The following is a 22158-nucleotide window of genomic DNA, read 5'->3' on the forward strand; positions in this document are numbered from 1 at the left end:
TTGAAGGCTTATATGCAAAAATCTATTTTTTTCTGAATTAAAAATTTAGATTCAGCCCTTAAAACAACCTCTTAAAAATCATACAAAACCCCGAAACTAGCACAAAATATTTGGGCACTGGAAAAGTGACACAGGAAGACACGTTCTTCTTCTTTTTACTACTTTCCACTTCCCTTATGGTAGAAATTGTCCTGTACATTGTCCTGGAAATTCGTGACATTTATTTATTTATTTGTTTGTTTGTTTCTTTCTTTCTTTTTGAATGAAAAAAAAATTAATTTATGGTTATTTGCTTCTTTTTTTCTAACTGGCAACCTGGTCAGTCTAATGCTCCTCCTGCTTTCCACTTCCCTTATGGTAGAAATTGTCCTGTACATTGTCCTGGAAATTCGTGACATTTATTTATTTATTTGTTTGTTTGTTTGTTTGTTTCTTTTTGAATGAAAAAAAAAATTAATTTATGGTTATTTGCTTCTTTTTTCTAACTGGCAACCTGGTCAGTCTAATGCTCCTCCTTCTCTAAAAAAAAGTTCAGAGTGCGAGGATGGGATATTGTGAGTCTTTCCTCGGTGGGCCTTTTTAAGAACTAGATAAAAAATGATTGCATTGAAAACTGCAGGTATAATCCTACTCTCTGATTGGGAAATAACCACGAAATGTCTTATTTCTCTGTTGAACGTGACTGTAGCTTTAAAAAGGTTAAAAGGACACAAAAGGTTAAAAGGACACATTCAAATCAATTCAATTCAAATTTTATTTGTATAGCGCTTTTATTTGTATAGCGTTTTTAAAAATGCATGGTCTCAAAGCAGCTTTACAGAACATAAGAAACATAATACAAGAAATGTAATATTATACAAAGATTAATATAATACAAAAATTAATATTATACTTATATTTAAACGTGTTTGTATTTATCCTCAATCCTCTATGGTGAGGAAAAACTCCCTTAAATGGAAGAGGAAGAAACCTTGAAAGGAACCAGACACAAAAGGGAACCTCATCCTCATTTGGGTGACACTGGAGGGTGTTATTATAAATATACAGTCTGACAATTGTGTATTGATTAGGAGGTTGTTGTCCTCAAAGACCACGTGGAGTTGGCATCTCCTGTTAGAATGTCGGAATACTTCATGAAACGGAGTCCAACTGGAGCTGGTACATCTCTAGATGCCTCAGGATCCTCATATGGTTGGCCTCTTCTCAATGAAGGTCCAAAATCTTAAATACTCACATAGCACAGGTATCAAATTTTTGTGCCTGGGTAACTCTTTAAAAAATAGACCCTAGCTAATAGCATTCATTTATCAGTACTGGTGTTGTGACTCAGTACATGTTGTACTAATCTAAACCTCAGAGCTTTCATCTGAAAAAAATGTGTCATCCCTTTCCGAATGCCACAGTGTGTAACATCCTCCAACAGAAAGAGATAAGCCATTCTGCATTTATTAACATGCCCTAACATATCCTTTAGCCGTTGCTGGGATTTGAGCATAACCACAAGCTTATTTATGTTGAACAATGATACCTGGCCCATGATTTAACTTACTTAAAGCACTCCTTGATGAGCTTTTTACACCTATGGCTTTTTAACTATTGTCAAAATATGTGCACAAATCTAAGCTTAGATTTGACTTAATCACATATTTTACAGTGAAATCTTTATACACACATTTTTTTGTTTGAATAGGTTTTTGCACGGTTCAGAAATGCCGTGTGTAGAAATCACTGTCGATTCTGTGTTCTTCAAAAATATACACCATAGTTCAGTACACAACAAAGAAGCTTAGAAGGTTATTTAGACACACAGGCAAAACAAATCAATTCAGTTCATTGTATGTTGTATAGTTTCTGTTTTTGTCCGTTTCTACTTGCTTTACAATAATTCACAAAAGTCTCATTGTATTGGATTTCTTCCCTTCTCTAGATATTGTCAATGAAACCTTCATATGCCTCATTCTTTTTGGGTCAGCATGTGCTATTCCAGTAGAGTGCCCACAAATGAAATGACTGGAGACCCATAAAGAGTCCAGTTAACAGAACAATCTTGTGGCTGCTGTAGAGAAATGTACTTCTTTGGTGAGTTTTTATAAAACTGGAGAACTGGATGTAATTGTTACCACAGCTTGTATCATATTTTTTTTTTTTATGAAGAGGACATTGAGGTGAGGGTGTGTGCAAGGTGCTCAGAAACAACTTTTTAGAATTATAGGCTTTTAGATTTTGTTTGCTTGAGCCAATGTAATTCTACTTTCTGGATTCATTTCTGATTCTCTTTGGCTCAGCTTTGGCAAACCTAACGGTTTCTTTTTCCCAAGGTATTTGTTGCTGCACGAGTGTTCCCGATTCAGTTCTTTTCATTCATCTCATTACAAAGATTCCTCAGTTATCAAAGGTTTTCAGTACAGAATGTGAAAGAGTTTTGTGCAAGGAAAAGACTTTCAATGTCAACGCAGCCGTGTAGAATACAGAAAAGCTTGGCAAAGCTACAGGACAGAGTGCTCTATTACCCTAGGAAAGCTCTGAAGATCAATACAGGTAGATCGGCACACATTTCTGCTCCACTTGTAGACACTGAAAAACGCTCAAATCCTCTCTCCCTTGCAGCACAGCACTCGCACAATCTTGTTTGTGGGCTGACCTGGATTTTCATTCTGAAGAGCAATCCATTTTCATTATATCTTAAGATGAATCTACACAAACAAAAGGTGGAACACGGCAGCCTCATCATTACTTTAGGAAGAAGGTCGTGTCAAGCATCCGGGAAACAATATCGGAGCTTATTACTGGAGTTAAAAGAAGTGATGGCTTTTAAATTGTTTGTTCAGCCTCAGTATTAGCTTACTGCACATCATGTCTTCTGAGGATCTGTGCCAAGCGCCAAGTGACCTTTTGCTTCACTCCACAATAATATTCGAAAGAAATCTCTACATTCATTTCTTCCCAATATCATATTTCATAGCAATACTGTGCATTCAAATACAGAGAAATACCAGGAGCTGTAATATGTGGCAGCATAAACAGTATCAGTGCATGAGATATACAGCATATTTTCACACAATTCACAGCCTCTGGCACGCAGTAGCTCACTCGCTCTGAACCTCTTCATCTCAGCCAGTGCGTGAGAATCAGGCCGAGCTCTCAGTGGTGTCCCAGGAGGGAACCAACTTCCAGCTGCTTGTGACTCAGCAATGAATCATGCACACAGCTCTGTACTGCATGCATGGTGGGATATGAGACAGGTGAGCACAATAACTTGCCAGGCAGAGAACTATTTAAAATCACTTTTGTAAAGATTCATGCCGTATTCACATGCTGCATCTTCAGGGTCATGTTAAACGAATATAAGTGTAAACAGATGTAAAGAAGTGTGGAGATGTTTAAACCTTGTTAAAAGCTGCAAACAATTTCCAATTAAGATTGCCTAGTGCCTTTTTTTAAATATCCCTATCCCTTTGCACTTTGTATGTTAAACCTGAGTAATGCTACAAAATTCCACATGAGCAGGAAGCTGTTATTTGTGAGCAAGTTAAAAACTATATTCATTAACTATATAGAAGATATTCATTAACATTAATGTCCTTGGTAAGTTAGTCTGGGTCATGGTGGTTTAAATTAGGCTACTTTTTTGTTTTATGTTTTGGGAACTAGAGCCAATTTAATTCATGAATGGGATTACATTTTTTATTCTATTTTATTTTTTATTTTTTAAAGGTTTTCGACCCATATATCAAGTGATATGAGGTTGAGGAAGTGTCAAGAGTCGATATCATACATCACACTGACAGTGCTGGCATTTCCATGTCTGGGTTTTTCCACCCTAGTGCTTTCCAGTGTTTATGAGCCGAGTGGTAGGATTCATATTTATTTACTTAAAAAAATCCAATTTTATCCATACTTATATGGGTTTTAAAACTAAATACAACAGATGCATTATGCAATACTTGGAGCATTAACCGTTTTAATGTTCATTGATATAAATATCAGCAGAGCAGCAACCTGACAAACTGCCATTCTCACTGACTTCCCCAGGGCACAAGAGCAATGCATCTTTTGGGCACTAAGCAAGGCTATAACATTCAGTGCTGCAAGCTTTTCACGGCTCACTTTGCTAGCGAGCAGAGAGTGTTACTACAGCACTACAGACTCCATCAAAGAAAACGCCATCAAAGACCCAATGGACTGATTCAACCTTATATGGCTGAATTACACGTTCTAGCCAAGCCGTGTCGTTTCAATACACAATATAAGTGGCCTTTAAACTTACCCATAAAGGACCAGTGTGGCTGCAGGTTTTCGTTCCATTCAAGCAGAAGTCAGCCTAATTCTACTGCTTTAATCTATCGAGTCTTTAAAAGACCGTGAGGTGTAGCTTAGATTTGGCTGGAATGAAAACCTGCAGTACAAACCAACACATTGCTTATAAGATTGCAGATCCCTGTGATATTTGATCAGGTCATTGAAGACACGCTGGGCAATAAAATCTGCGAGAAATTGCTTCTGGTGTGTGATGCCTGCCTAGTAAGAAATGCAGAGCACTCAACAACCAAGTCTACTTGCAATGTCATTTTAATTTTGTCCTCCTCAATTTGGCCATTAAATGATCTACCTTCCTTGAAATGCATACAACTTGATTCAGCACTGTATATCATCTCCATACAGTGGCACAAGAACCATTACCCCAATGCAGATGATAGTTACAAGCAAAGAACAGCCAAAGAACAAGCATGGAGACTGTGGGTTACATTTGAAGGCATCTTCAGAACATCAGTGAGTAGGTAGAAACTAGAAACTCTTTCTGTATCAGTTCAGACTGGATGAATACAGACATTTTCAATCAGTATAAACAAATGAATTATGTTATGGCTACAGGTCTGATATAAAATGAGTCAGGAGTCTGTTGGCTTTCAGTGTGAGACGTGTGTTTTTTCCGATGTTGGACAAACTTACACAGAATTTTAGTGGTTGAAGATAAACACCTTCACATTTTAAATGCTTATGAACTAGCACGTTTAGCAGAATTGGGTTTGATATCGCCATTTACTTTGAAGATAGAAGCATTTGCCATAGACATTCTTAAAGCACCACTTTGGGGTGTGATAAAAAACATGGGCAACCCAAATACAGGCACAAAGTCTCTTTTTTGGCCTCTGTTATAAAGAGTTAACGACTCTCTTAAATGTCAATATACTTATAACATATACTCTTTTTTGGTCACTTGTCATGGACTTACTCTGTACACATCATTTGCCCTCTTTTGTCTTCCAAGGGTCCCCTAGATTGCCAAGGTTAACATTCTGTTACATGACCTCTTTTGCTGCTCTGTACTACTTTATAAATACAGGTGTGCCTTTTCTCTCTCCTGCAGCTACTTCCCGAAGGAGATGTCTGTAGTTATTTCTGGCAGGGTCAGAATGATAAATATCTCCATGACATTGTAGCACATGTTATATGCACTCTGACTGTCAGTTGAGGGCATCACTGCTGTCAGCGATGTGGGGATAAAAACAGACCCAAATGCAGGATAGCTAAAATATTAAATAAAAGAAACACAGACCGGACAAGACAGGACAAAAGACGCCATGACAAGGACGTAACACAAGGCGAGGATTCCGCGCCACTATATGCAAATACGCTTAAATACACAACAATCAACACGTCAGGAACAGGTGTGCAGAGGCGGGGAGGAATAAACAAGGGCGGGGCAGACACGTGACACAGAACCTACACAAAAAGTTTGGGTTGGATCCTGACAACTGCACTCTTATCAGAATCCATCTGTGCTAATAAGGTTTGTTTTATCTTGTTGGGATTCTGCATATTACCCATGCTTCGTTCTCCAAATCCCCATAGCCTATGCCATTTTTTTCACTACATAGAGCGTGCCGAAGCCTTCCATCTGTCACAGGAGTGTCCAGTCTTATCTGCAAGGGGTTGGTGTGGGTGCAGGTTTTCTTTCCAAACAGGAGCCAAACCTGATTCTGTGGCTTCAGCTTGGATGGAATGAAAACCTGCACCCACACTGGCCCTTTCTGGATAAGATTGTACATACCTGATCTGTCAGCTTCCACCATTCTTTACTGCCAGCATGTTATCTAAAGCAATGGATGTGGTTTTCTGACAGTGTCAGGATGATACCGAGCAACTGCAGGTCTTTGCTACTTACTTATACTGTAGCCTAACCACTATAGACCAGTGATATATATTAAGCTTCAGTCTTTTTTGGAGGTTAAACATGATCACCAAAGATTAACCACAGGCTCTGGACAGAAATGACTGAGACACAATTACTGGTCAGAGCACCTCATTTACCAGGTAGACTTTATGCATGGCAGAGCTACATGAACCCGTGTCTCATGCTTTCTAAGGGCTAGCCCCATCTGTTCCTATTTTCCTTTCCAGCCAGGTATCTCCCTTGATGATGAGATCCAATCCTGTCCAATCCATTTACTCCAGCCAGCCAGCACATGTCTTGCCAACAAGTCTGTCCACAGTGAAGCAGGAACTCACCCACTGGGTACATTATCATGAATATCTATTATAACAATTAATGACGCACAGCTTACGCTTGCACTAAACAAGATAATAACGGAGTGAAAAGATTCGACAGAACGTTAAAGAACGGCATCTCCTCCACTTCCATGCAAATGAAGGAGATGTGTAGCAACAAAAGAAAGTGTGGACAGAGCGTACACAACAAAGCCACCTGCAGTTCAGGTTTCCGACTGCGAGTGATTGCTCCCGCTGATATGTCCATGAACAACGGACGCTCCTGTAACAGAGAGACAGGGTATACATATCCTACTACAATTTGTTTTTACTCTAATCAGTAGTTAGTAATTAATGGCTTTGCAGTAATGGATGGTTTTGCAGATCATAATAGAAATAAATGTATGTCATTTGATCTAGGCCATGTTTTCTTTTGGGCCATAAGGGCTGCTGTATAGATTTATAAAGTGTTGGACACAAGCACACACACAAATGATCATGATACATGAAACATGATTTAACAAGGTATTTAAATGACATCATTTGCTTAATATTTGTTCTTGTTTATACACGTGCAATGAGTTCAGTTTTCTGTCTTCAGTGCTACTAGAGTGTTCGTCTTTTTGAGTCAGTTCAGTACGGTATATAGAAAGAGTCAAGTTTTGACTGTATAAAAATCTGGGTGTACATCATACATGACCTGACTGATAAACACTGGATAGCTATAAACATGTAGCATGAGCCCCATAGCAGGTGTTTATTCCTCATTGAACATGTTTTAGTCTTGGTCTGATGTAATAAACTTACTCACTAATGCTTATCTTTGGATTTTAACCAATTTATCATGTCCTAGGGTTTCCATACAGTGTCCTAATCATCGTAATCATGTTTGCTTTTCTTCTACATAATCATAATGCTGCAAGGTGTCTATCACGTAAATACCAACCCTCTACACTTTAGAGAGTTTGAAAACTTTGAAGTAAGGGAGAAAGATGCATGCTAATAAAGTTAATGATGAGCTGGAGAGCATGCAGGCTCGTCGTGGGTGTGTAGGGGGCAGAGCACTCTGAAGCACACTGATGAGGAAACACACACTTTCTGACTTTCAGCACAGCAGTACACAACAGACGGCGGCAGCATCAGGGGGTCTGCTAACACAACAGGAGTAAACAAGTGAAGTGCCTTACAATAAATGAGGAGACAGACTCTAAATAAAAGACCAGACTGCTGCAGACTTTCACACTCCCAAAGTGTATTTGAAAGGATTTTTTTGGGGGGAGAAGTGAAGGGCGAGGAAAGGTGTTGTATTCTCCTGCATTTTGAATTGTGTTGTAAATAGTCTGGCGTCTGGTAGGAGAACAGCACTGAGGCAGCTTTCTATCCAACCATCTATCTTTGCATTTATCCATCCATCCATCCACCCCTAAACCACTCACTCATTTAGTGACACAAACACAAAAGCCTTTTTATCACCATACATTAACTTTTTTTCCCCACCGTCGGCTTTGGTGCCTAGACATGTTTACTTTTCCTCAGTCTTCTGTCTAAGAGATATAAATATTGATGTATAGCATAGCTGAGATCAGATAAAGTCAGAGAGAAAGCAGGGACACAGGAGCTTGTATGGTGGACACTCCTGATAAACCGATTAACTTTAAGAGAGTCTGGTGCAGGAACAACTGTTTATAGCTGTACTCTATAGCTTTATAGCTGTAACTCCAAAGCATGATGAGCTCATTATATGCATTAAAACAGACTGGAGACAATAAGCGAGTACTTGTTTTATGTAGCCATAGTCTCCGATGTCTCGTGATGATGTCTCTGGTGATAAAGCGTCTCGTTTGTGTCAGGTCTGTTAGCTGTTGTAAAGTAAAGACTGCGTCTAGTTAATGTCATCATTTTTGAAATGTGAGCTGGCTGTGTGTTTATTACAGATTTTGTGGTGTAGTTTCCTCAGAGTATTCTAGATCCAGCTGTATTCCAAATTTTGGGGGGGAAAAAATCCATTCAAACTAATTAATATTCTTAGCAAAAAATAGTTCCTATTCACATGTGCACCGATGAGAAAGGACAACGAGGTAGAGCTTTTTCTTTATCCAGTTGTTGAACATGTGAAGTTAAAAAATCTTATTGGTTGTTATGGTAACCGTTTACTCATTTTGCTTTTCCACTGAAAAACTGAATAGTTGCAAGTTGCTGTTCCCAGTTGCCCGTGTAATCAATTTGTCCACATCTGCACACAGGATATTTAAATGATGGGATTTAAATCTAAAGATTTCTGTGAGATAAGGTGATAGAAAGAGCATCTGGTCTTGTACAGAGGATGAACTGAAAACTAACACCACACAACACCAAAGCACAAACTCTTCCAGAACTGGACTATAGTTATAGTTATAGTTATAGTTATAGTTATAGTTATAGTTATAGTTATTGTTCTCTTATATTTATGTTGGCTTTGTAGAAGCCAACATTCTGTTTTCCTATTTAAGCTTAGACAAAAATTTATAAAATTTAATGCGGCCTAGGGCTTTCGAGCCACATGCACCAAATTCGGATATGTTGTTGACCCTGGTCTGAAGTTTGTTGCTATTACTTTTCTAAGCGATCCGAGTACCGGTACTCCCGGTACCGGGTCTCAAAATGGCCTTTTTTCCCATAGACTCCCATTATAAAATTTGGAGGTTTGTAACTCGGCAAGCTTTTAAACTATCTACAGCAAACACGGCCAGCTCCTTTAGGGTGATACTCTGAACAAAGGTTTAAATTGGTGTACCGACTGGCCTTTTCGATTGTCCTGCAGCCCCGCCCGAAAAAATACGCAAAATCAAAAAACTTTTTACAACATTGACATGTGACATATCAAAACACTCAGCCCAATGAGGGGAACTTCCTCAGGAGTATTCGGATGACGTCACATGCTCGTCTCCACTTGCCTCCAAATGTTTTGGCACCCTATCTTTCTGTCCACTTGCCTCCAAAAGTAACACTGACCCTTATGTCCACTTGCCTCCAAAAAGCACCAGCCTTTGCGAATACTTGCCTCGTCAAAGCCAACATCAAAGTTTGTCGCGACAAACTTTACAAATCTAGTTTAATATACAATCGCTGGTATTGTTGAGATAACACCAATTTGGATTATTTCCTACAGCTTCCTTTTTTAGAGCTACCTGACACACACACACACACACACACACACACACACACACAATCCATGAAGCAACACTTTCTGAAACACATTCTTGGATTCAGGAACATGGAGATCGGCCCCCATGCTGACACACACACTGCCGAGTCGGAGACACTGAAACTGGCAGTCGGAGCTAAGATTAGGCTCAGTCTTCGCAGGAGCCGTCGCAGTATGGTGTGTGTGAAATAATCCATGACACCATCTGCTTTGCTTCGGTAATTATGAGTGCAATTAGCCACCGATACCACATATGACCTTATATTGATTTAACATTTGGAGGTTTATTTAATTTTGATCATGTGCATGAACTGGATAATGTTCTGTCTAACGTTATTACTCGCTAACTAAAGTCTGCTTGTTTTGGTGAGCACTTGATTCTTCCCATGTCAGGACTGGAATGTAAATCAGCTGTGCCACAATGACAGGTTTTTTTCACTCATGAATACGCCTGTGTCTGTGCCCTACTTTGGCTTATACACACCTGTCAGCTTAGGCACTGATAGATGATAACAGCTAAAATTAACTAGAGTGTTGTTTTTAGGAGCTCGTTGCTTGATGCGTCTGATGCCTTCCTGTCCCAGATCTCTGCAGTGAGAATATCAGCGTTACACAAACCCTGACACCAGTCCTTTTTTTTCCCGATCTTCGGATTCCTGTTCTTGGCTGACAGCAATGGAACCTGATGTGAACTTCTGCTGCTGTAGCTCATTCACTCATGATATATCATATCCTCATGCTGTAGCTCATCTGAGATGCTGTTCTGCTTAGCACACTTGTAAAGACTGGTATTTAGATTTACAATAACCTTCCTTTCAGCTTGAAGCATACTGGCTATTCTCCTCTGATCTTTTTCATTTCTTTTTACTGGATGTTTTTACTGGATGTTTCACACCGTTTAGTGTACAGTGACAGAAATCTCAGACGTTTTTTAAATATATAAACCAGCCCGTCTGGCACCATCAACCATGTCACAGTCAAAATCAATCTTGACGTGAATCAGCGGGATTTATTTTTAATTTTATTTGCATTATGCTGCTGCCACATGATTGGCTGATTAGATAACTGCATGAACGTGAAAATGAAGATGAAGCAAATCTGAAGTATCTAAAGCTGTAGCTTGATGTTTTCCAGCACAAAAAAATTCTTCAGTTAACTTTTTTTATTTTTTCATTTTAACATAGTATGATGGAATTTTTTCTTTGCTCTTAAAAGTAAGGAAAATGCAGGTTGTGGAACGATTGTTTAAAAAACTACAGTGTCATAAAATACAAACAGTTGTACTTTTTGGAAAATTATTGTAGTATTTATAAGCAATTTGGCGTGTACTTTCATTGGAAAAGGTCATCGTTAGAGTGGATACAGTAACCTGCCCTTATCACACCTTCCCATTAATGATTATTTATCTATTATAGCACACCCCCAAATGCTTTATTCCTTATATCCAGGCCATACTGCTTATTGTTTTAGATTTACAGAGTCCTTTACCAAGGCACGGGTTCTTCCACACAGAACTCTTAGTTATCCTGAAGGCTGTAAGGCGAGTTGAGTCAGAGCATCGTGTGCAGTGCTCTATCTTTGCCAGCTCCCACTGTGCTGACGTGCTGCTCTCCAGCTCCGAGTCGTGTCGTTTATTCTGCCTGTCTGTGCCATGACTCTGATCTAATAGACCTGAGAGATGTGCCAGGTCCTGTAGGGAGGAGAGCTCACTGACAACATTTAGCCATTTAACGCAGATGATCTGTACTTTTCCTCTCTGCTTCCATTTTCCTTTATTTCTTCCTAATGTTGCTTGTACATGGCAGTTTAGTGTCGAGGAACCTTTCACACTGCTCTGTAACGGCTGCAGAAAACTCATTTATTTCTCTCGCTTTCATAACCTAAATTAAAATGCACAACAGTTAGGATTCAAGCTTCGGTTTCAGGTAGCGGTCATTACAGACAGTCGTGTTGGCATATCGTATCATTTTGGCGCATGGAGTCGGCAGACGCAACAATTATCCTGCTTTCTGCTTTCTTTATGAGCCTAAAGCTGAGCTCCATGTGGGGACAAATATTATGCTGAATCCCAGGCACATCAGCAGGGTTCCACATCTATGAAAAAAAGAGAGGAGGCATAATGAATATGTTGTGGAATATGTTTACAATTCAGAATCTCTTTTCTTTATGAACTCTTCAAGCGCCTGCTTCATGCAGATGCTTTTGAATTGTTTAGGAGCAGAAACATATAATCATTAAAATCATAATCAAGGAACTTAAACAATCATGCACACAGAAGAAGTATTCAGTAGAGATCACAGACATGTGCTCAACTCAAAAAGGTCATTATCGTTGGTGTTATTAATCTTTATTGTTTCGTCTTATTAGAAAGATCATGAACTTGTAACTGCAGCATGTAGTGATAGTTATATATCGTTTACATCTGTGATAGGCCTGACATGACTTGTGTGATTTCGTTCAGTTAACCGTACAAGCACACTCAGTAGTAGATGACACCATGAGGGTTAATTAAATAAATGTGCAAAACTTTGCATTCCCAGCATTCTATAGAATAAAGTGAAATACAAAGGCTGTTAAAAGTTTTGTAAAATATTAGAGGCATGCATAAGGACTAAGAATGAGTAAAGGTGTTAGAGAATTGTTTATAAATTATATCTATATTATATTAAGAAATGATGCAAAGATGTAAAGATTATTTTCACTATAAATATCTTAAATTCTTTATCTTTCATCCTTTAACTATACGTAAGAATCTGGAAACTGCCGTAATGAAGTGCCATCTACAATCCAACACATTCCTCAATGCTAGCTAAACGGTAGGCAAGAAGAAGAGCAGTACTGATTAGCTCCTGAAATCACAGATGCTAGTGTCGCTCAGATCTGAGTGGAGCTCCCCAAAGGCATCATAGCACAGAGTTCATTGTTAGACGAGAGTTTTTAAGCATGACATAAAACTTAAAAGTTGTGACGATCTTAATTTTATGATGCGTTTGGGAAACGTTTGGTTCAAATGGCTGTGGTTCCATCAGTATTTAGATTTACAGTGTCCTAATTATCATAAGTGGAGTATCTAATGCTGGTTTAGAGCTTTGTAAAGAAGACATTTACCTTTCACTCATCTTTTTGGTAATAAGTTTAACCGTCCATGAAGGACGATGTGATCTTTCACCTCATGCTTTGATGTTTTGTGCGTTCTGAGATGCTATTCTGCTCGACATAGTTAAAAAAAAAGTGATCATTTGAGTTACCGGAACCTTCCGGTCAGGTTGAATATGAATCCTGACTTTTCTCCTTTCAGCTTTTTATTTGTCACACAGTTATACAGTATACAACATGCAGTGAAATAAAAACCAGGCCACTCCTCTTAGAATGTGCATATTAATAAATTCAATTTAAGAATCTTTTTTAAGCCAAAAAAAAAGAACAGAAATAATAAGAAGAAGAAGTAAGAAGAGGCAATAAAATGGGATGGTCAGTATGGTACAGGTTACATGTAGTAGCCTTTCACATTATTGTGTTTTGCATGAAATGCTAATTGAAATACTCGACCCTTCCCATCTGACACCAACACCCCATGTCACGCTAAGAGACACTGAGATTACACAGTTCACATTTTTCGATGTTTGATGTGAATATTAACTGAAGCTTTTGACCTCTTAACTGCATAATATCATAAATTTGCATGCTTGAGCGAGTGTTATTAAAGTGGCTGGTGAGGGCCTTTCTTTTTTATATGTATATTAGAGCAGGACATTATTATTATTGACGAAGGTCTGTTGAGATCCAGTAAACCAGGTCGCTCAGAAGCAGTCTGAAGGTAATTAGATCAGAAGAATAAGCAGATGAAAAGATAATTATGAAGTTTATGGTCCAGATCCAGTTTCCTTACTAATCTCTTCAACGTGGTGATTACTCTGTAATATGACATTTCCAGCCCACTGTATGTCCAGTATCAAAGCGCTCAAACACCTCATCCAGGCCCAAGCCTGTCTGAGTGTGACTCATGTCCTGGTCTAATCTCTGCTGTATGCTGGAGAGACCGGAGCTGCTTCTGCTAGTGAGGAGCAGCTGGGGAGAAACCTCAGCTGTCAATAATTTGCAAACTCGGCACTAGTGAGACATCACTCTGCGCTAGTTTTTAGGCACACTTGCAAAACCTTAAAGCAGCACAGATTATTTTTTTAAATCCCTGCTTGCCTGTAACTAATAGGTGCATCACTCTCATAGGGCTTGCTTTGCTATTATTTATAGTGTATGATGCTGACTGGGGCAGTTTGTTGTTGTTGTTTTTTGGTTGTTTTTCTTTTTTTTTTGCTTATGATAAATTCTTATTCTTCTTGCACACACCTATATGTTTTGCATATATAAACCTTAGTGTTAATGATGTTCCTGACGCTGCTGAGTTGCCATCTGGATGCTGCAGTGAGCAATGGCATAAACATTAGTGCTGGCTGTGGGAGTCAGACTCCTTCTGCCTCTCTCTTCCATACACTTGCCCACGTCACCTTACCATTTTCCTGCACTATATCTCTAGGATATATAGAGCAGGAAATGCATGTACAAATGCATACCTGTGTGTATGTATGTGTGTGTGTGTGTGTGTGTGTGAGAGAGAGAGAGAGAGAGAGAGAGAGAGAGAGAGCGAGAGCGAGAGAGAGAGAGTTTGGTATTCTTTAAGAGCTTTGGTTCAGATACACCTCACTGCTTTAAGCTGGAGTCTTTTATTCACTGTGAGAAAGGTATTAAATTAAAAAACTGTTCTGTTTCTCTTCTCGTGTAGGTAGAAAGCTCATGTTCCCACAACAGCAGCCGGTGAGTAAATTAAGCTCACATTTTCTGCTTATTAGAATCAAATTTCAGGTAATAATCCCATCACCTCAGTTTAAAAGTGTTCTTTTTCTTCTAAATGAACTAGCAGACCGAAAACCTGCACAAGAGCGCCACATTGTGGTTGTGTTCAAACAAATAAAACATCAAATTAGAAGAGGAACATTTTCTCTTTTATGCTGAGCTAAAGGGGGGCATTTATTTATTTTGCTAGCATGCTTTGAATCCAGTTGTTCCTACAGAAGGAAATGATCAGCTTTATCCTATAATGAAACCTTTATAACCTTAACCCTTAAACCCTAGTGGTCTCTTAGGATTACCCCCTCCAAAGTGATGTCAGTTATACTCTATGGCTTTCAGCCACCAGAATTTATATGTATCATATTTCATATGTTAATTTATTTTAGCTTCTCCAATTAATATCACATAATCGAATGAAATTCAAGAGCTTTTATAGAAGTAAGAAATTTGCCTTGGATACAAAAGAAGCATTATAATAATGAAATAAGGAAAAAGTGTAATCAAACTAGGGGGCACGGTGGCTTAGTGGTTAGCACGTTTGCCTCACACCTCCAGGGTTGGGGGTTCAATTCCCACCTCCGCCTTGTGTGTGTGGAGTTTGCATGTTCTCCCCGTGCCTCGGGGGTTTCCTCCGGGTACTCCGGTTTCCTCCCCCGGTCCAAAGACATGCATGGTAGGTTGATTGGCATCTCTGGAAAATTGTCCGTAGTGTGTGATTGCGTGAGTGAATGAGAGTGTGTGTGCCCTGCGATGGGTTGGCACTCCGTCCAGGGTGTATCCTGCCTTGATGCCCGATGACGCCTGAGATAGGCACAGGCTCCCCGTGACCCGAGGTAGTTCGGATAAGCGGTAGAAGATGAGTGAGTGAATGAATGAATGTAATCAAACTTGTTTGTGCTTAAGATCCTGATTATAATTTTAGCCATGAACATACATACGCCCTGTGCTTTGCTGTACAGATATATAAATACATGATAAATCGACTATATAGACTTCAAAAGTCTGCTGAATCTCTGTGTAAACATTTCTGATCATTTTAGTAATGTTTTGTTTCTCCACACCATCATCTACATCTGAAATGGAGATGATTATTATAATTATTAAACATGTGATTGTTTCAGTTACTGCTCAAGTACTCATTCTGGTTTTCTGCTACTTTATAACACTTCACTAATTAAACCATCATTTTCTTTGCAGGATCAGTGCCCTTATTGTCAAGACAATAACACACACACCTCTAGTCCAAAAGATAGCCAAAAGCTGAGTAGTGTTCGCCCAGTAATTCTCTGGAATCCTCGTGCTCCTGTCTATCACCCCAAACGCAACGCACCTCATATCACCAAGAACTATCGCAAGCTCCTCCTGAAGAACTCGGCCCTGCTCCGGCAGCTCAACAGCACTCCTGCTGGCCAGGGATCCAAACACATCCACCGGTTGACCCAAATACAGCAGTCCCGCCGCAAGCTGATGAGAGACATGTGTGCCAAATACAGAAGCCTCACGAGGACCATAACCCGCAGGCAGGTGTCCCGCATCTACGTAGAGGACACACACAAGCTCCTGTACTGTGAGGTGCCCAAGGCGGGCTGCTCCAACTGGAAGCGTGTGCTGATGGTCCTACAGGGCCAGGCGTCCTCCACGAAGGAACTTCGGCATGAACAGGTGCATTCATCAATTATAGTTTAGTCTTCGTTTTTGTAAAGACCTACTAATGTACTTGTCTGGAATTGGTTTTTATGTCAGTGGTTATACTTCATTTCATATTTCTCTTTATTTCATTTTACATTTCTCTGCTCTTTATTTTCTTACTGTTCTTTAAACAGGTGCATTATGCAAACCACTTAAAGCGACTGGACTCCTTCGACGTCAAACAGATTGCCCATCGCCTGAAAACCTACACCAAAGTGCTCTTTCTGAGGGAGCCCTTCGAGAGGCTTGTCTCAGCTTTCCGGGACAAGTTTGAGAGCCCGAACTCATACTATCACCCAGTGTTTGGGAAGCCCATCATCGCCAAGTACCGTGCTAACGCGTCAAGGTCAGCCCTGCTCACCGGAGAAGGTGTGACCTTCAAAGAGTTCATACAGTACCTGCTGGATGTTCGGCGTCCTGTGGGGATGGATATTCACTGGGAGCGTGTGGTGCAGCTCTGCAGCCCCTGCCTTATAGACTACAACTTCATTGGCAAGTTTGAGACAATTGAAGAGGAAGCCAATTTCCTCCTCAGGCAAATCGGTGCACCTGCTAACCTGACTTTCCCCAGCTTTAAAGACAGGAACCCGAATGCAGCCAGAACGACTTCACGCATTACACAGGAGTATTTTTCTCAGCTGACTTTAAACGAGAGACAGAAAACCTACGACTTTTTCTATATGGATTATCTATTGTTCAACTATTCCACGCCATTCCCTGATTTGCACTGAGAAGTTTATGAATGTATAGACTGAGAACCTTTTCAATCGCTGGTCTATTGTTTGTGTTTTTCAGTCTAATTGTTTTTTTATTTCTCTTTTTACTGTAATTCATCAGCCTATTTTATCTGGCTTAGGCATACCTATTAAGGTTTGTACGAGCGTACACAACTCTGTCAGATCTCATAAATATGCTCATTATGACTCACTCTCTCTCACTCAATTTCAGTGACCGCTTTATCCAGATCAGGGTCGCTGTGAATCCAGAGCATATCCTGAGAACAATGGGAATGTGTCAGGAAATACATCTTGGATGAAATGCTAATCATCTCAGAGCTTAAACGTGATATTATGAAGGAATAAAGCATTGTAATGAGGTGTGCTTTTATAGAAAAACAGTTTACAATTGGGTCACGTGCTGTGTGATTTTTTAAACAACACGTTTCAAAGTGTTCCTCTTACAGTATACAGTATACAGTATACACTTAAGGTGTAATGTCTGCGAAGCAGGATCGCTGCTGTTATCACTTTCATTAGAATGGCAGTTGATCCCTAATCTAACCTCTATTTTAATCCCAGTTGAAATTAGTAAGAAACAAACAAACAAAAAAAAGCACAAAACCCTCTGTGTCAAAGACTTTCCAACAACGGAAAACAAACTTAGACTTAAATCTTAAGTTTTGACTCAGAGCACTCAGACTGAATGAAGTCTTCTATCATAAATGATGAATAAACAACTGACTGAAATATATATATATTCAGTCAGTATATATAAAAATATAATTTTTTTCCAAATATTTGCTCACAATTATTAAGCATTCTTGTGTAATATAATGATTTCTTCAGTGCCACATGATATTACACTGCCACAATGAACACAGTGATGTTTACTCAATTTTATTATATTACATTTTACCTTTACACTAAGAGCTCAGCAGTTAAACAACACTTGTTCCATTTAAATATTATATTTTAGTATCATCTGAAAATACAACCAAAAGAGCATATTTTTGCTCCTCAGAAATACATTAGGAATAATCCGGTCATGTCCCTTGGATTTTTTTTTTTTCACCAGCTGACGTTTCAAAGCTGTCTCTACTCTCCTTAAACATGAAATTGTAGAAATGTTCATTTTCCTGACCTTTTTTGTTTTGCATGAATAAATTATTGTGATTTTTTTTTTTAAATAAATGGCAAAAATTACACACAGGGATAAATCAATATTACACAAGCCTGACTTTATTTAGGTTCAAATGAACCTTTACAATTTTTAGGATGTCAATGAAGTACTAAACATTGATCATTCATTTCACCTTTAATTTATTGCCTTGAATGTTTCTCAGTTTGCACAGTTTTTGTGTCTTGATGCCACTAGTAGCTTAAACACACACTGTTATTGAGCCATAGATGAATGATGATGTTTGAAGTGTATGATGTGGATGTCTGGTGTGATTTGGTGTTCTATTCAGCCCATAAAACACAGTGTAGCATGCCTTTAGCCTTACAGCATACTGCCGGTCAGCACTTATCTCCATTTTTACTTGTTGGGAATGTTTCAGTTTAAAGGAAAACATAATGTATAAAAAAAAAAGCGTGTGTACCTCACAAAGTTAATGACGCTGTCTTAATTTCAAAGTTGAATGTATAATATCTATGTGCCATTGAATTTTTTTTTTTTTACTGTTGATTATAATGTATTCGGATTAGATTATTTAAATTATAACAGGGAGGTGGATTACCAAATTTTAACCAAATAAACTGGTTTTAAGATGGTGTAATCCAACAGATTTGTTTGGCTTCTGTTATAGATTGTGCTGCATTGTAACAACTGCTCAGTGTTTTAATGTTTTTACTGTTATCTCATTTATGGCCCATAGTCATTTTAACCCCTTAAACTCCCACCCAGAATAATATGTTATAAGATCAATTCCAACAACTATAACTAAAGCTATATTTTAATAATTATGAATGTATGTGAAAGCCTCTTTTTGCAAAGTTATTGTTGTTTCTCTACATCAGCAGAGATCTGCTTCACTCCCTCCCCCTTTCCGATACAGTTGCCTGTCCCCTCTCCCCTTGCCTGGGGCATTCAGGGCATTTTCACCCCACACCCCTCTTATTTCCCCTTCCTCAATCTCCATCTCGCTGCCTCTGTCTCTCTCTGAGGGACAGCCTCAGGCTCTGACATCTCAGATTGTGGCACTCAAAGGGCACATCAAATCAGCTGCTATTTGTCATCAAGGTTACAGAACAAAGAAATGTAAAACTCTTCTGTTTCTTAGAATCTTACAATACAGAAATGCCTCTCGGTCTGCGTGGTGTTTGTAGTTAAACACAGCGAGTAAGCCAGTGGGCCAGATATCTATCTAAAGAATCACACACCACACCACAGACTGTTGAATAAGAAAGGTAGGAAGTGACGATGTGACCCAACCGTACACAAGCATGGACTGACAGGACACTGTTGAAGTAATGCATAATGCACTAATGCATTATGGTTTAAATTGTATTTGCATCTACAATTATCAGTTGATTTGACTAAACAAAAAAAAATATTTAGGGAGGTTTATGCTCATATAATCACCAAAGCTCTGATTAGATATCACTGTAGTAGAGTGTATTATATAATAAAGTATTGCTAATTGATATCATAAGATATATTCAGGCACGTGTGTACTTCCTGTGTCACTCTGGCCAGTTTGTGGTACTTCCGGAACAGGTGCAGATTCACGTGAGCTGGCGATATAAATAATATCAAGATGTGTAATACCAATAACCTCCAGCAGATGTCACCGTATGTCGTGAAGATGTCGGAGGGCGCAATCAAATATGTGATCATTCATTTTTGTATTCTTTTTTATATATAAAAAATATATATAAATATATATGACCTGGATTATATATATATATATATATATATATATATATATATATATATATATATATATATATTTATATATATATATATATATGAATATTGCATTTATTAATGGCATAGATTTCGTTCCTAAAATCGTACTTTAAATAAAAAAACCAAACATTTAAAGATATGCCATTAAAATAAAGAATTCCTTATGTTGCAATAATTCTCCCATATTTAGACCATATTTTAATTAAACGTTATGCCTTGTAAACTACAAGCTTAATTTTGGGGGAAGAAATGTGATCATGTGTATGTAGAGCATGCAACCTAGTTTTCATACAGGTTTACAAAGATCTCTTAAAACACTTATGCTGTTCCAAAATCTCAGCAAGAGGGATGCTGTTTGGTTTGGGTTTTTTTCCCCAGGCAATTTCCATGAACTTGAATGGAAGCTGCAACATGGGGCTATAGATAGTGTTCTATCTACACAGAGGCTATGTTACTGGGATGCACATCATTTGGATAACACGTTTATTCCCATCTCTTTCTCACATCCCCCGTAAATGAAGGAAATTAAGTGCGGGCGCTCGAGGCGACATCCTAAGCTATTTAAATCTTTAAATTTACATCTTTCTCTTGCCTCAAGTAATTGAACTAACTCCGGGCTTGCTGCTTTAATTGAGCAAAAATATCTTGTCTTCCTGCTGCTTTGCTCTGACGAGGGAAACTAATTTGAGCCAAAGGCGAGGGGGAAAAAAAGGGAATCAGTTTGCAATATCGTTTAGTCCAAATCATTTGAAACACAGCCTAATTTTTAATGCAAATGCAAAGTATTGTGTTTGCTTTATGTTTTGGGAAACTTTGGGGGTAGAGAAATGGACTAAGATGTAGAACTTTCCTTAAAACACACGCATGTAGAGTTTAAACTATAAAACCTGGCACTCTGACACCTTTGATTCACGTCATTTTTAAAGGGAAATGGAAATCATTAGTAGGTTAATCTTTCCAGTTAAACTATTCCATGCAATAAATCGCACTGACTGACATTTGGTTAATTGCGCTACATAAATCAATCAACAATGTCACGTGACCTTGACTACATTATTTTGTCTAGAACGTTTAACCCAAAGTGCACCATGACAGCTGCCTATAATGATGGTGTAAAACCTACACATTCCTGTCCATGATTTCATTTCAAAGTTCTATATATTTTTTTAGTTAAGTTTAGTTGCTGGGCTTCAGTTGCAGTGATGTTCACATATTCTAGGGATCACTGTCTTTATCACGTGACACCTATCAGTGATGCCTATAAAAGAAGCAGGACATCTCTGGTGCAAAAACACTCCACCAAACAAATAAGCCTTTATCTGCTTTACTTGTCCGAACAGTTCAGATGCTGTAACCGTATAAACAGGCTGTTGCTGTGCTGTGGTCACTGGTAGGCGCCACGTCTCCACTTTGGGGGAAATTGTTAACACGTGGGTCAAGTGTTGAGTTCAAAGTGCGCGCGCGTTCTGTCAAAGCTCACTTTCGCCTTCTGTGTTGTCTAAAATCTGCTTATTTTCCACTGCGGGCTGAACCTGCTGTTCGGGATGGACCTGTCTGTCTCCCTCGAGAAAAATCTCTCTCTCTCTCTCTCTCTCTCTCTCTCTCTCTCTCTCTCTCTCTCTCTCTCTCTTCCCGAACACATGCCATTAAAGTCGGTCGCGTCCATCCAGACGCGCACTGTAATTGAAATGGCGCGCGTGGCCTGGAGCGCTTAGTGCTCTGTCGTGCGGCGCGAGCCGATCCGCGTCACTCCGGTCTAAAGGAACAGAACAGGAGACATATAGCGACAAAACGTAGGAGAGATGCTGAGAAAAAGGATACGATGTAATGTTCAGACTTTTAGCTTTATTTAGAATAGATGCATCATCGGAAAGATCATCAGCCTTCCTCATGGTGCTCTTTTATCACCATCCCACCATCATCATCATAGATTAAACTAACTCTAAATAGTCGTCTCAGGTGGGCGACCGAGGTGAAGTTAGTTATTGTAACCATCTAAACCGTTATGTCCATCTCTCTCTCTCTCTCTCTCTCTCTCTCTCTCTCTCACACACACACACACACACACACACACACACACTGAGATTTTGCGCCAGCGCTGCGCACACACATACTGCTTGCTGAAACAAAAATAAAAATAAATTGAAATAAATCCGAGCATAAAGAATGACAGAGCTTTTGCACACGTGCCCCACAGGATGAGATGTTAATGTGGTGAGGCGGGCAGAGAGGAGCTGATTGGAGCCCTAATCCTTTTCCCCCCGGGGCCGTTTTCAGAGCCCCGAGCCAGAATTCCTGTTCAGTCTCCTCCACTGTTA

The 22158-nt window shown here is 39.1% G+C and overlaps 1 protein-coding gene across 2 annotated transcripts in view; it reads left to right on the forward strand.

Moving 5' to 3' along the window:
• The window catches only part of si:ch211-269c21.2 (carbohydrate sulfotransferase 8), a 69294-nt gene extending 50351 nt beyond the window's left edge, over positions 1-18943 (forward strand). For both annotated transcript variants that reach the window (XM_060885716.1, XM_060885715.1), the window contains exons 3-5: positions 14454-14485; positions 15719-16183; positions 16345-18943. In XM_060885716.1, coding sequence (XP_060741699.1) covers positions 14454-14485; positions 15719-16183; positions 16345-16941 — 1094 coding nt within the window. In that variant the 3' untranslated portion in view covers positions 16942-18943. The remainder of the gene's footprint in view (positions 1-14453; positions 14486-15718; positions 16184-16344) is intronic.
• The last annotated feature ends 3215 nt before the right edge of the window (positions 18944-22158 follow it).

Source organism: Tachysurus vachellii, chromosome 13, assembly GCF_030014155.1.
Source record: "Tachysurus vachellii isolate PV-2020 chromosome 13, HZAU_Pvac_v1, whole genome shotgun sequence".
Taxonomy (NCBI): Eukaryota; Metazoa; Chordata; class Actinopteri; order Siluriformes; family Bagridae; genus Tachysurus; species Tachysurus vachellii.